General features: G+C 43.0%; 1 protein-coding gene across 2 annotated transcripts in view; it reads right to left on the bottom strand.

The window, feature by feature from the left end:
- Nucleotides 1-2,240: 2,240 nt before the first annotated feature.
- LOC147034205 (uncharacterized) overlaps nt 2,241-12,470 on the bottom strand; it is a 92,694-nt gene continuing 82,464 nt past the window's right edge. For both annotated transcript variants that reach the window (XM_085878665.1, XM_085878656.1), the window contains 2 exons: nt 12,179-12,257; nt 2,241-3,011 (listed from right to left, as the gene is read on the bottom strand). In XM_085878665.1, the coding sequence (XP_085734791.1) occupies nt 2,863-3,011; nt 12,179-12,257 (228 nt within the window). In that variant the 3' untranslated portion in view covers nt 2,241-2,862. The remainder of the gene's footprint in view (nt 3,012-12,178; nt 12,258-12,470) is intronic.

Below are 12,470 nucleotides of genomic sequence, written 5' to 3' on the forward strand. Positions count from 1 at the left end.
TTCCTTGCCTGGTTTTACTGACACGTTTAAGTGTTTCAAATGAAGTGCAGGATTAGTAAACCCAAGATTTGATCACAGAACCCACATTTCACCCCAGAGCCCGACGTGAACAACATAGATTGGTGTTAAAGAGGAAACACCAACATGTCTTGTGTACAGAGAGGATGAATTAAGAGGGAATCAAAGAAAAAGGTGAAACTTGAACTGTTTACTGAAAGCACCTTGTGTTGAGGATGAGTCATGATGAGTCATGAGGGTTTATGGTTTGAGTTACTGGTTCATTACTCTGGCAACACGAAGTGAAAAGTGGGGTGAAACAATTGGTTCATGTCCGTCCGTCTGTCTGTCTGTCTGTCTGTCTACAAACGTCAGTTTATGATCAAGGAACTACCTATTTAAATTGAACGTTGTGTTTTTAACACGAATCGGTAAACAAACCTGCTGTTTTACCGGACTTTGGCGATGAATTTGTCCCGCTCGCACATGCACAGAGAGGAGTGAGATGATATTTTACATGGTCTACCTGTCTGGCAGTCAAACAAAGTTGGAAAATCATTCCAAACAGGAAACCTACTGTTTTAAGGACGTCATAAAGGACACAAACAACAGGCATTAACAGATTAATGTAACGTGTTTGATACGGTGTGTCATCGACACTGTGTCAATGATGGTAAAACCCTGAATTAAATATCTTTATGACTTTTATAATCTTTATTTGAATTAAATTGAATTGGTATGAACTTGAACACTGTACAACATAAATCGCCTTCCTAATACTTCCAAGAACATTCAGTTTTGCAGGACAGTAAACCCTCCAATATTGTGGGTTTTAATATCGTGGGTTTCGACCAATCACAGACAACCAATTGTGTTCCGATTTTGTTATCGCAGGATTTGATTTCGACCAATCACAGTTTTTGAGCTGAGATGAGTCATGGATTTCTTCCCGTGCATGAATGATAACCTCCCATTACGAGCCTTGTCTTGTTCCCCATTCACCACTTTTAATGAGCCCAAATGTAAAGTGATGGAGAACGTTAATTGTGCCCAAAGGCAGAGAAAGGTTATGACGTTGGGGGAAAAGTTAGAGTTGTTAGATTGGTTGGCTCGAGGTGAAAATGCGGCATCTGTGGAATGCCATGGCCAGGTCAATGATTGTAGATATAACCTTCCCCATTGTGCAATTCTTCATTCCGAAACTTTCATTTTCCTTCAAACCTCATTCCAAAGCTTCATTATCCTTCAAACCTCATTCCCAAACCTTCATTTTCCAAATCCATATTCGAATCTTATTCCCAAACCCTGAATTTCCAACACTCGGACTCAAACCCCCATTCTCAAACACATTCTCAACCGCAGCTCATGAAACAAGAAAGGGTGAATGGATTTATGAAGGAGCAGGTTTTCAACAATGACGAGATGGTATTATTCTGGAAGATGATGCCATCTCGTACACCTTGCTCTCCGAGCATCGAAGATTGCAGCTGAAGGTAAGGTGACTTAAGGATTGTGTTACTCTTCTCTTTTGTGGGTTATGGCAATGCTGCAGGTGCCTTCGTCGTAAAGCTAATGCTGTATTTCTGTTTGCTGAATCACCTTCCCCATTCACCCTTTCCCCATTCACCATTTCCCCGCTCATCCTTTCCCATTCACCCTTCTCCGCTCCCCCTCCCTCGCTCCACTCCACTCCACCCTCCCACCTCTAACAGCATCATCCCGTAATATGTTTACTCTCACCCACCTCGCTGTTTTTCAATAAATTTAAAAGATAAATCTCTTGTGTTTTGTTCATTCCCCTCACCAGAGGAGAGGGTATTGCATTTGGGTCTGTCTGTCTGTCTGTCTGTTTGTTTGTTTGTCCACACAGAACTTCAGTGCAGTTTTTCTCTGCAACCGCTTGTCAGATTGACACAGAATTTTCACCATCGGAGCAACGACTCATGTAGATGGTTTTAATTATAATTCTGATATCATGGGTCATTTGGTGTGGCAGCCATGTTGGAAAAATGGAAAACCTTTGGACCTCTGTATCTTTGAAACCGAACCATGGAAAAAATTGAAACTTGGCACACAGCAAATGCTCCTGATGGGAAAGAAGTATGATTTTTGTATGATGTCATTGGTGCCTTCATGATGACGTCATAATTAGATGTGGAATGCTACATCCGATCATTATGAAAATTTTAGGGGGTCGTCTTGGGATAAATTGGTCGAAAGAAAAAAATAGATGACATCATCAGTCATGTGGTTCAGCAGCCATTTTTATTTTTTTTAAACCTTCAAAAATCTTTTCTGAAATGGCTGAACAGATAAAGTCGAAACTATACCGCTCTGACCGCCTATCCATGTGGAACAAAAGGTTCCCGCTTATGACATCATGTCACATGATTTGGCAGCCATATTGGATTTACCCTTGAACCTTCAAAAATCTTATCCAGCACATCTGGACAGATGGAGGGGAAATGGAACATCAATGTTCTCCAAGCTTTGTGGATATCAGGGAATTCACAAATAATTGATAGGTCACATGGTCTGGCAGCCATATTTGATTGAATGAAAATCTTTTTAAAAAATGATTTCTCTTGAATTGCTTCATCGATCAACGTGAAATTTCAAAATTATGATCTACTTGTGATGATGAATCTATATTTTAAATTTCAACCTGACTGGACTCATGGTCTGGCAGCCAGAATTATTTAGGTTTTCGAATCTGGGTTCCTTTTGATGATATTTTTTGCCTTTTTGTGCTTACCATGTAATTCATTCATAATTAGAGTTGTATATTTTACAAACCATATTAAACTATTTAAAGATTGTGCTGGAGGGAGGAAATGTTCGTGTTTTATTCAAGGAGAGCCCCCATCAACCCCTTCGAGCCAGTACCAGTTCATAGATGTGAAGAAGTTTCTGGAAAAGTTTTCCATCAAACTCAGCAAAGTGACGTGCATATTGATCCAGACGGTTGTTCTGGAGCCACTCGGCCACTTCTGGTGGTCCCCACTTCAGAACTCCTGGGGGAAGAATTGAGTGGGCGGGGGTGGTGGGAGGAGGCAGTGGCTTGAAATGAAGGTTGATGGAACCACCTATTATTTTACTTCATTTTCTGTCCACTCACGTCAGAGTAAATTTTTTTAGAAACAATTCAAAATATTCAAGGAAAATAGTCTTAATTGTGAGGGCTAGTTTATTCTATATACCGCTTCAGGTACATCAGATGAATGAATGAACAAAATGTTGATTTAAATATCTTTTACTAATATAATATTGTTGTAATCAAAGAGATGGGATGTGCCACCACTGCCCATTGCAAACCTATAAATTCAAATCGTGTGTTACAATCTCCCACATCAAAATTCAAATCGATATTCCCAATTCCTCACGCTGAACAGTGTCGGCAAAACGAACACAACAGACGGTTATCAAAGTTTCTGAGAAAAAAAAACTGAATGAAGGATTCCAGTCACAATGACCTCAAATCTCATGAATGTTCGAGTCAAGATCATCATCCAGAGGAACTTCAACCTGTTAGAGGTGGTTGGGACCATACTCTGTGCAGAGTGTTAGCGCAGCTGAAGCAGTCTCCTTGGCTATTGGGCACAATCCTGGACGGGTCACCACTCCAACACAGTATAACAGCATGCTGGCACTCATTTGGCCGACCTCGGAAGGATGACAGGTCGACTGTTATGACTGTTAGAGGATGACTCGGTCGAGGATGACTGTTCGAGATCCCGAATCCTAGATTTTCCTTCAAGGTCACAACCCATCATTTCTTTCACGTGGGTCACAAATGTGAGGAATTCCATAATCAAAGGACCATTACCCTCTAACCTCTCAACAGGAACATTCAAAGGTTCATGGAGTTGTTGCAACGCCTCACCTCAAAACAACCACTTTGATCTCAGGACCCAAAAGCAGTGTTAAAGTCACCGATCATTTCAATTGCATCTCCATAAATGTCATCTACCTAATCACGTGCAGGCTCTGCAAGAACATCTTCATCGGTGAAATGGATGGATCAAAAAAAATGTCTCCAGTGACTGGAGCAGAGAGATGAGAACAAGTGGTTTCAAGATGTAATGGCCAGGCAACTGAATGCTGCTCGATAACTGTTGAGGGATAAGGCATTGGTTTGATACAGAATTAAACTTCATAACATTTACGGTTTTGAACGGATGGTTGAAGTCAGTTTTGAGAAAACACCACATCCTGTTCAGGAAAAGGAGTGATGAGAGAGGAGGATGTCAAGGACAAACATGGTTTGGGTTCCTTTGTATTTTACTTGCCTCGGGTGGAGAAGTCTCATCTTGCTTGGAATACGACTTCCTCTCTGGCTTGACAGGATTAAGAGACCACCTCTCTTCAAAGACCACATTTTTGCGGTTCCCTCGAGTGGTCATTTAATCCAGGTTTGACTGCACCATATTCCTTCAAATATTGTATCACATTCACATTTTAAATATATAATGAACAGCATGTATCTGTGACATGATTGATCATCATTGTAAAACTCACAAGGATAATAAATGACCAGTGACCAAAAACAATGTTGGTTGTAATCATAGAATCATCATCCCACTGTGTAAAACTAGAAAACATGTTAAAATGTAAACGCCGTCCACATCCGTTTTGCACTCAAACTGAACTTGATGAAAATAATGAAAAATTAAAATGTAAAATTTATTAATTAGGGCGACTCCATATTCTCATGTTAAAGGTTTGTTAAAAAATTGATGACAAAAGCTCAAATGGTAAAAATAATGAAAAAGAAAACATGTCTGAGCCAATCTCCACCAACTTTTTCATAAATGCTGGGGGTACCTACTCGGGCTTGGTCACGGGCATAACCCCCCTCCTCCCGAGGGTGTGATTCCCTGTGTGATAAGCAGGTCGTCATATTGGGGGGAGAGGGTCTTTGTATCTGCATTAAAATAATGGAATTCACTATGTGTATATATGTGTGTACGTCTGATCGGTATGAAATCAAAAATGGCTCGGCCAACCTGGGGAGACGACCTGCAATTCGACCGGGTGCATGTGCAATCAAACAATCTACTCCTGAGTATCTCTCCCTGGTTACTCCCTCCTCCAGTATGACAGACCTGAGTCTCGTCCTGGTGGAGGAGTTGCTCTCTTCATCAAATATTCAATTCCTCACTCTCCATGCACTGCCCTCACTCCTCCCAACCCCCCAGGAATACCTCTGGCTACGGCTTCCCCTCCACTCCCACCTCATGTTTATATATGTGTGCTGTACCGTCCACCAAACAGTGATGACTCCATTTACACCTCACTACCCGAAAACATGGACCAACTTCTATCTTCTCATCAAAACTCTCTTCCTCATATGTGGTGACTTCAATTGTCAACATGCCAGTTTGCTCGGTGTGGGTACCTCTCTCACCTGCCATGGTACTTCAGCAAAAGACTTCTGCGACTCATTGGAACCGACTCATTTGTTCAACTTCCCAACCCGGATCTCAATCTATGGTACTCCATCTCTTCTGGATCTGATTTTGACAAATTTCCCTGAATATATCTGCTGTTCTTCCCCCGCTCCAATTGGTTCTTCTGACCACGTCCTTGTGAAAGTAAGCATTTATCTGGCTGTTATTAGAGAACCTCCCCAGCACCATCGAGACTGGCATTTCACTCAGGCTGACTGACAGGGTCTCCAAGCAGCTATCAAACTTCTGGACTGATCTCCAATCGCTACTTTCTCCAACATCACCTCGTCCTGGGAATTCTTTCAAAGAAACTTGCTCTCTCTCTCTCTCTCTCTCTCTCTCTCTCTCTCTCTCTCTCTCTCTCTCTCTCTCTCTCTCTCTCTCTCTCTCTCTCTCTCTCTCTCTCTCTCTCTCTCTCTCTCTCTCTCTCTCTCTCTCTCTCTCTCTCTCTCTCTCTCTCTCTCTCTCTTTCTCTCTCTCTCTCTCTCTCTCTCTCTCTCTCTCTCTCTCTCCCTCTCTCTCTCTCTCTCTCTCTCTCTCTCTCTCTCTCTCTCATGCACAGATTTATCCACTCTGGTCATCAGTTATTCTACCCTTCCTCCTGCCCATGGTTCACTGAAGCTTGTGGTGAGGCAGTTGTCCTGAAACAACTTGCCTTTGCCTCATGGAAAGCAAACCCAACTGAGGGTAATCTCAGTTCCTTCCATAAAGCTCGGAACAAGTGTGTGTCTACCCTCAGGAGAGTCAGAACACATCTTTCTCATCTCAAGTCTGAACTCTCAAGCCTTTCTCTCCCTCCTCCAAATCCTGGTAGCATCTAATCAAATCTGTTTCTGGTGTATGTTCCCCCTCCATCCCTCCCTTACCTAAAATGGCCGCATTGCTGATACCGCATGGCCGCACTGCTGAAAAGGTTGAATGTCGAAACTCGGTGTTTGCATCAATATCTTGTGTACAAAACTCATCGCTTTCTGTACCCACCTTACCCAGTCACACCCAACTGTCCCTGGACTCTGTGTCCTTTTCTCCTGACAAAATGGAGAGTTTGCTGTCAAGCCTCGACTCAGATTCTGCAAACGGTCCAGAAGGCATGAGCCCATGTGTCCTAAAAACCTGCTCTTCTGCTCTTGCTCATCCTCTCTGTTCTATTCACACTCTCATTTGCTCAAGGTCATCTGCCATCTGCTTGGAAATCAGCAAACATTACTGCCCTGCATAATAAAAGGTGCAAAAACAGATCTCTGCAACTTCAGACCAATCAGCCTTCTCCCAATCATCAGAAAGGTTATGGAATCCATCATCGCTGAAGACATTAAATCCTTCCTCTTCTCCAATGGCTTGATTTCTGATCATAAATTTGGTTTCAGACCAGGTACTCTACCCTGGTTATGCTGCTTCTGCTCTCCCCACAATGGATGGAGGTCTTCATGCCAGACAGGAGATTAGAGCCATATCCCTCGACATATCACGTGCTTTTGACATGGTCTGACACCCTGCCATGCTCACCAAACTCTCTTCCTATGGTGTCCAAGGCCATCTCCACTCATGGCTTGTTGACTTCGTCTCCTGCCACAGCCAACGTGTGGCCCGAAATGGAGTTCTTTCATCCCTTCTTCCGGTCCAGGCTGGAGTTCTTCAAGGCAGCATTCTCAGCGCTTTTCTTTTTCTGGTTTTCATCAATGATCTCTCCGACTCTCTGGAAAATCCTCTTTTTCTCTTTGCTGATGACGCCACCCTCTGTCGTACCATCTGTCATCCCTCAGACCAGCAATCAGCAGCTTCTTCGCTCACTGCAGATCTGGATAAAATCACAATCTGGTCCAACACGTGGAACATGTCTTTCAATCTGGACAAATCTCACACTCTCACTATGTCTCTCTGAAAGGACCGTTTAGAACACCCCCCCCCCTTTCTACTTTCTCAACAATCCTCTGGATGAAGTCCTTTCATTCAAGCTTCTGGGTCTCACAATCTGCGATGATCTTTCCTGGGAAAGCCTCCAAAGCCAGTCCCCGACGAGGAAACGTCCATCTTGAAAAGTCCTTCCTCGGCCCATCTGAGCTCCTGACCACATACAAAGGTTTCGTCCACAGCCTGATGAAGTACTGCTCTCCCCTCTGGACTGGTGCTCCTGCCTCTCACCTTTCTCGGCTTCACGCTGTGGAAACCAAGGCATTTCGGATCATTGGCATCTCCCGCTATGAGGATGAATCTTTGGGCCTCTCACTTTCTTGTCACAGGCAGGTCGATGGTCTTTCTGTATTCTACCATCTCCTCTCCGGTCTCGTCCCCCTCTGTGATATGTCCCCTCCATCTTTCCGCAGGGTGCTTAAGGTCCGCCAACAATCCCCTTCTGCTAAAACTACCAAAACCACGAATCACTGCTCACCTTCACTCTTTCATTCCTCTTTTTTCCTGCCTTTGGAATAAACTCCCTCACTCTCTTCAATCCCATTCTTCTCTCCAGACCTTCAAAACAGCTGTTCATCACCACCTCTTATCTTCCTCCATCCAAAACATCGATCTTTTCTCCCCCCATTAATCCACCCCAATCCCACCTGCTTCAAATTCCCTGATTTCCTTCCTGAAAATCCCTGTAATGTCCATCTTGTTTCCCCCGTGTTCCCCACCCCATCCCTCTCCCTTCCACAGTTCTAATGTCTGTTCCGCACTGTTTTGTCCTTCCCTCCCCCCCCCCGCCTTGTCTTATGCCCCCCTTGCTGTGCATTGTGTGTTAGCTCAAATACGAACCTCGACAATGTATACAAAAAAAAAAGTGGTTGAACTATTGATCCTGCCTAAAGGCCCAGTCACACCTTGACGTTTTAGCCAGCGATGGCAACGTATTAGAATGTATGTAAAACGCTGGCTTACGTTGAACTTTTGATGTTTTTTTTTAAAGATTCGGACGTACTCATAACGACTTGGTCTTATGTATAACGTATTAGTAACGGACACATAACGTTTCGTTGTGTTATAGATAACTTATACCAACGAATGCTGAACCTGTTGTCGGCCTACACAACCTATGCCCAACGATAGTCTAACTTAGGCATAGCGCGTTGCACGCATCGCCGACGATGTCGTGACGCAGGTTATGAAAAGGCCGCACAACGATTCAAATCATAACTGCCATAGAAATGGAAGTGTCAACATCGCGGTCACACCTTGGCGATCTCGCCAGCGTACGCCGACCTCTGAAAAATGCGTCTAAAAGGCTGGGGCACGTCGAATACGGTTTGGGTAAGTTTGGTATACGTGAATAGAACGCTAAAGTACGCTATCATACGTCGTAGTAAGTGGAGTACGTCTTGTAATTTTGAACATGTTGAAAATTTTACGACGTACTTGCCGTATGACACACGTTCCGCATGCGATGGGAATAAGTTGTACGCACGATATGCGATCGTTGACACATCGACACACGTTACTTGTAAGGTGCTCATAAGTCGAAACACATCAAGGTAATGGTTAGCGTCAGTGTTCCAGACTCCCGGTTTTTTTTTTTTCGGTATGACGGTGTTCAGTGTTCAGTGTTCAGTGTGGTTATGATATAAATCGTTGAGCGGCAGCCTATTAATTATATTATATTATAACCGCACTAGAAATCGAAGTGTCAAAATCGCCATCATACCAAAGGAAGGAAGAAAAAAAAACAAAAAAAAAACAGGGAGACTGGAACACTGACGCTAACCATTACCTTGATGTGTTTCGACTTATGAGCACCTTACAAGTAACGTGTGTCGATGTGTGTCAACGATCGCGTAACGTGAGTACAACACGTAACTAATAGGTTAAGGCCCGGTCACACCTTGACGTTTTAGCCAGCGATGGCAACGTATTAAAATGTATGTAAAACGCTGGCTTACGTTGAACTTTTGATGTTTTTTTTAAAGATTCGGACGTATTCATAACGACTTGGTCTTATGTATAACGCATTAGTAACGGACACAGAACGTTTCGTTGTGTTATAGATAACTTATACCAACGAATGCTGAACCTGTTGTCGGCCTACACAACCGATGCCCAAGATAGTCTAACTTAGGCATAGCGCGTTGCACGCATCGCCGACAATGTCGTGACGTAGCCTATTAAAAGGCTGACGCACAATGATTCGAATCATAACTGCCGTAGAAATGGAAGTGTCAACATCGCGGTCACACCTTGGCGATCATTCCAGCGTATGCCGACCTAAGAAAAATGTGTCTAAAACGTTGGGGCACGTCAAATACGGTATGAGTAAGTTTGGTATACGTGAGTAGAACGCTAAAGCACGCTATCATACGTCGTAGTAAGTAGAGTACGTCAAGAAATTTTAAACATGTTCAAAATTTTACGACGTACTCGGCGTATGACACACGTTCCGCATGCGATGGGGATAAGTTTTACACACGATATGCGGACGCTTACACACGTCCACAAACGCTACTTATAAGCTATTCATAAGTCGAAACACGTCGCGGTAATGTCTTTTTTACGCGAAACTTATTTCTAACTTATGTTTGACGTGCTTTGAACCAATTCTGTACGTAGTCCCAACACACATCGACGTATGTAGACGTATTCCAATGACGTCTTCCGGTCGACAAAAATAAATAAATTAACGTGTTTCTAGTTTACAACTGTCATATAAAGACGTGTTCCCAGCGGTTTTGGGAATTGGTATATAAAAATGCTGCTCATAAAAGGGGAACCCAACAGTGTTTTTGAGTCCTTTTTGAGTCGATGTCCATGTCAGCAGTAACAGTGTCAGTATCAATATTAGTATTAGTATTAGTTGTAGTTTGTTCATGTTGGCAGTAGTAGGTGAGTGTGAGGGAGAGGGTGTGGGTTATGATGGATCCTCCTTGCGTCCGCGTGTCCACGGGTAGGAGACATCTTTGCACCATTGTTCGAAGTTCTTCGCGGCTAATTTTTTATGGGGCTTTTTCAACAATGAGCTATAGCTTGTTTTTACGATTTCGGTCTATTCATAACGGGTTAGACAAATGCACAATGAACTAATAATGTGCATAGAGCGCTTCGATAACTTATAGATACGGTATACCAACAAATAATTATCGTGAAGCCGGCGTTCACAAACTATGCCCAACGATAGCCTAACTTATCCATATCGTGCGGCAGTTTATCTTTGCCGGTGACGTGGGGTTTGCTATTCAAAGGCTGCCACTCAACGATTTAAATGGCTGCATCTCCACTATTGAAAGTAGACGCTTGCGCTCAACAATTGGATTTTTTTTACACTCAACGACTTTTAAACGGTACCACTCAGCTAGTTTCATTGTTTACAATGAACGATTTAAATTGCTGTCACTCGCCTTTGTTTTTTGACGCTGGGGTTTGGAAATTTGAAGCGTTTCTTCTGAACGTGTTAAAACGCTCAAACTCGACTATTTTAAATAGACGCTGCGGATGGACAATTGGAATCATAGCCAAGCAAGACATCGAAGTGTGAACATCCTCGTCATGCCCAAGAAAAGTTTGAAGAATGCTGCAAATAAGTGTCCTGGCCGTGGCCGTGGACGCTGACGCAAGGACGATCCATTATACCGACGTCTTTCAGCCTATGAGTAACTTAAAAGTAACGTCTGTCGATGTGTGGCAACGATCGCGTAACGTGCCAACAACACCTTAATCATAGGTTAGAAATAAGTTTCGGGTGCGCTAAACATTACCTCAGCGTGTCTCAACTTATGATTAACTTACAAGTAGCATGTGTTGACGTCTGTCAACGATCGCAGACCGTGCATACAACTTGTGGCCAGCGTAGCGGAACGTGTGAGTCATACGCCGGCATACGTCGTGAAATTTCAAGCATGAAAAAATTTGAGGACAACCAAAAAGTACAACGTTTAAAGCCAACGTACAACGACGTATGGCAGTGTTTTTCAGTGTGCTCTCAATGTTATCAAAACTTACCCATAACGTATTGAACGTGTGCCAGCGTTTTAGAAAAAAAATTCAAAAATCGGCATACGTTGGCTAAAATGTCAATGTGTGACCGGGCCTTTAGAAATAAGTTTCGGGTACGCTAAACATTATCTCGACGTGTTTCGACTTATGGGTAACTTACAAGTAACGTGTGTCGACGTGTGACAACGATCGCGTGACGTGCCTACAACTAATGGCCAGCGTTATGCGGAACGTGTGAGTCATACGCTGGCACAAGTCTTAAAATTTCAAGCATGGAAAATTTGAGGACAACCGAAAATTACAACGTTTAAAGCCAGCGTACAACGACGTATGGCAGTGTTTTTCAGCGTGCTCTCAATGTTATCAAAACTTACCCATAACGTATTCGACGTGCACCAGCGTTTTCGCCAAATTTTCCAAAAATCGGCATAAGCTGGCGAAAACGTCAAGGTGTGACTGGGCCTTAACGGAGGGGGTATTGACACCATATTTCACTCCCAGAGGGAGCGTGTATGACTAGTCACAGAAAAAGCATCATTACATGCCAACCAAAGTTTCTTCATAATTACAGCATCTCAATCAAGATCAGATTTAATTATTTAGTTATTTGTATTCAAAGTCGAGGCTCATGGAGGAGGGTTAATATTTTCAAGTGAAGATGAAACTTACACAGGAATGGCCATCATTCAGAATCAGTCATTAATTTACTGATTCACAATGACAAACAAGATGAATGTGAACACACAAAATTTGAAGAAACTGATACACACAAAGCAGGTACAAAGTTACAGTTAATGTTATTGTGGGTCATTTCATACCTGGATCATTGGAAGGAACCTCCTTGCCCTGGGTGGAGCCACAGGCTGAGAACATGCCCCACACCGCTTTCACAAAAGTCTGCACCAAAAGGAACACATGTGGAGGTGTCATGGTTAAAGTGTGGAATGGGTCCAAATGTCCAATTTTGTCTCCACACAAGTGACTTGTACCCTGGGTGTCTCTCTATATTTGGGTGTTCTGATCATAGCTGGTTTCCTTTCCCTCAGCAGGGTGCTGTGTGAGTGTTTATATATATATATATATATATATATATATATATATATATATATA

This window comes from Eptatretus burgeri, chromosome 1 (genome assembly GCF_056783735.1).
Source record: "Eptatretus burgeri isolate ZD-2024b chromosome 1, Ebu_testis_v1, whole genome shotgun sequence".
NCBI classification, from domain to species: domain Eukaryota; kingdom Metazoa; phylum Chordata; class Myxini; order Myxiniformes; family Myxinidae; genus Eptatretus; species Eptatretus burgeri.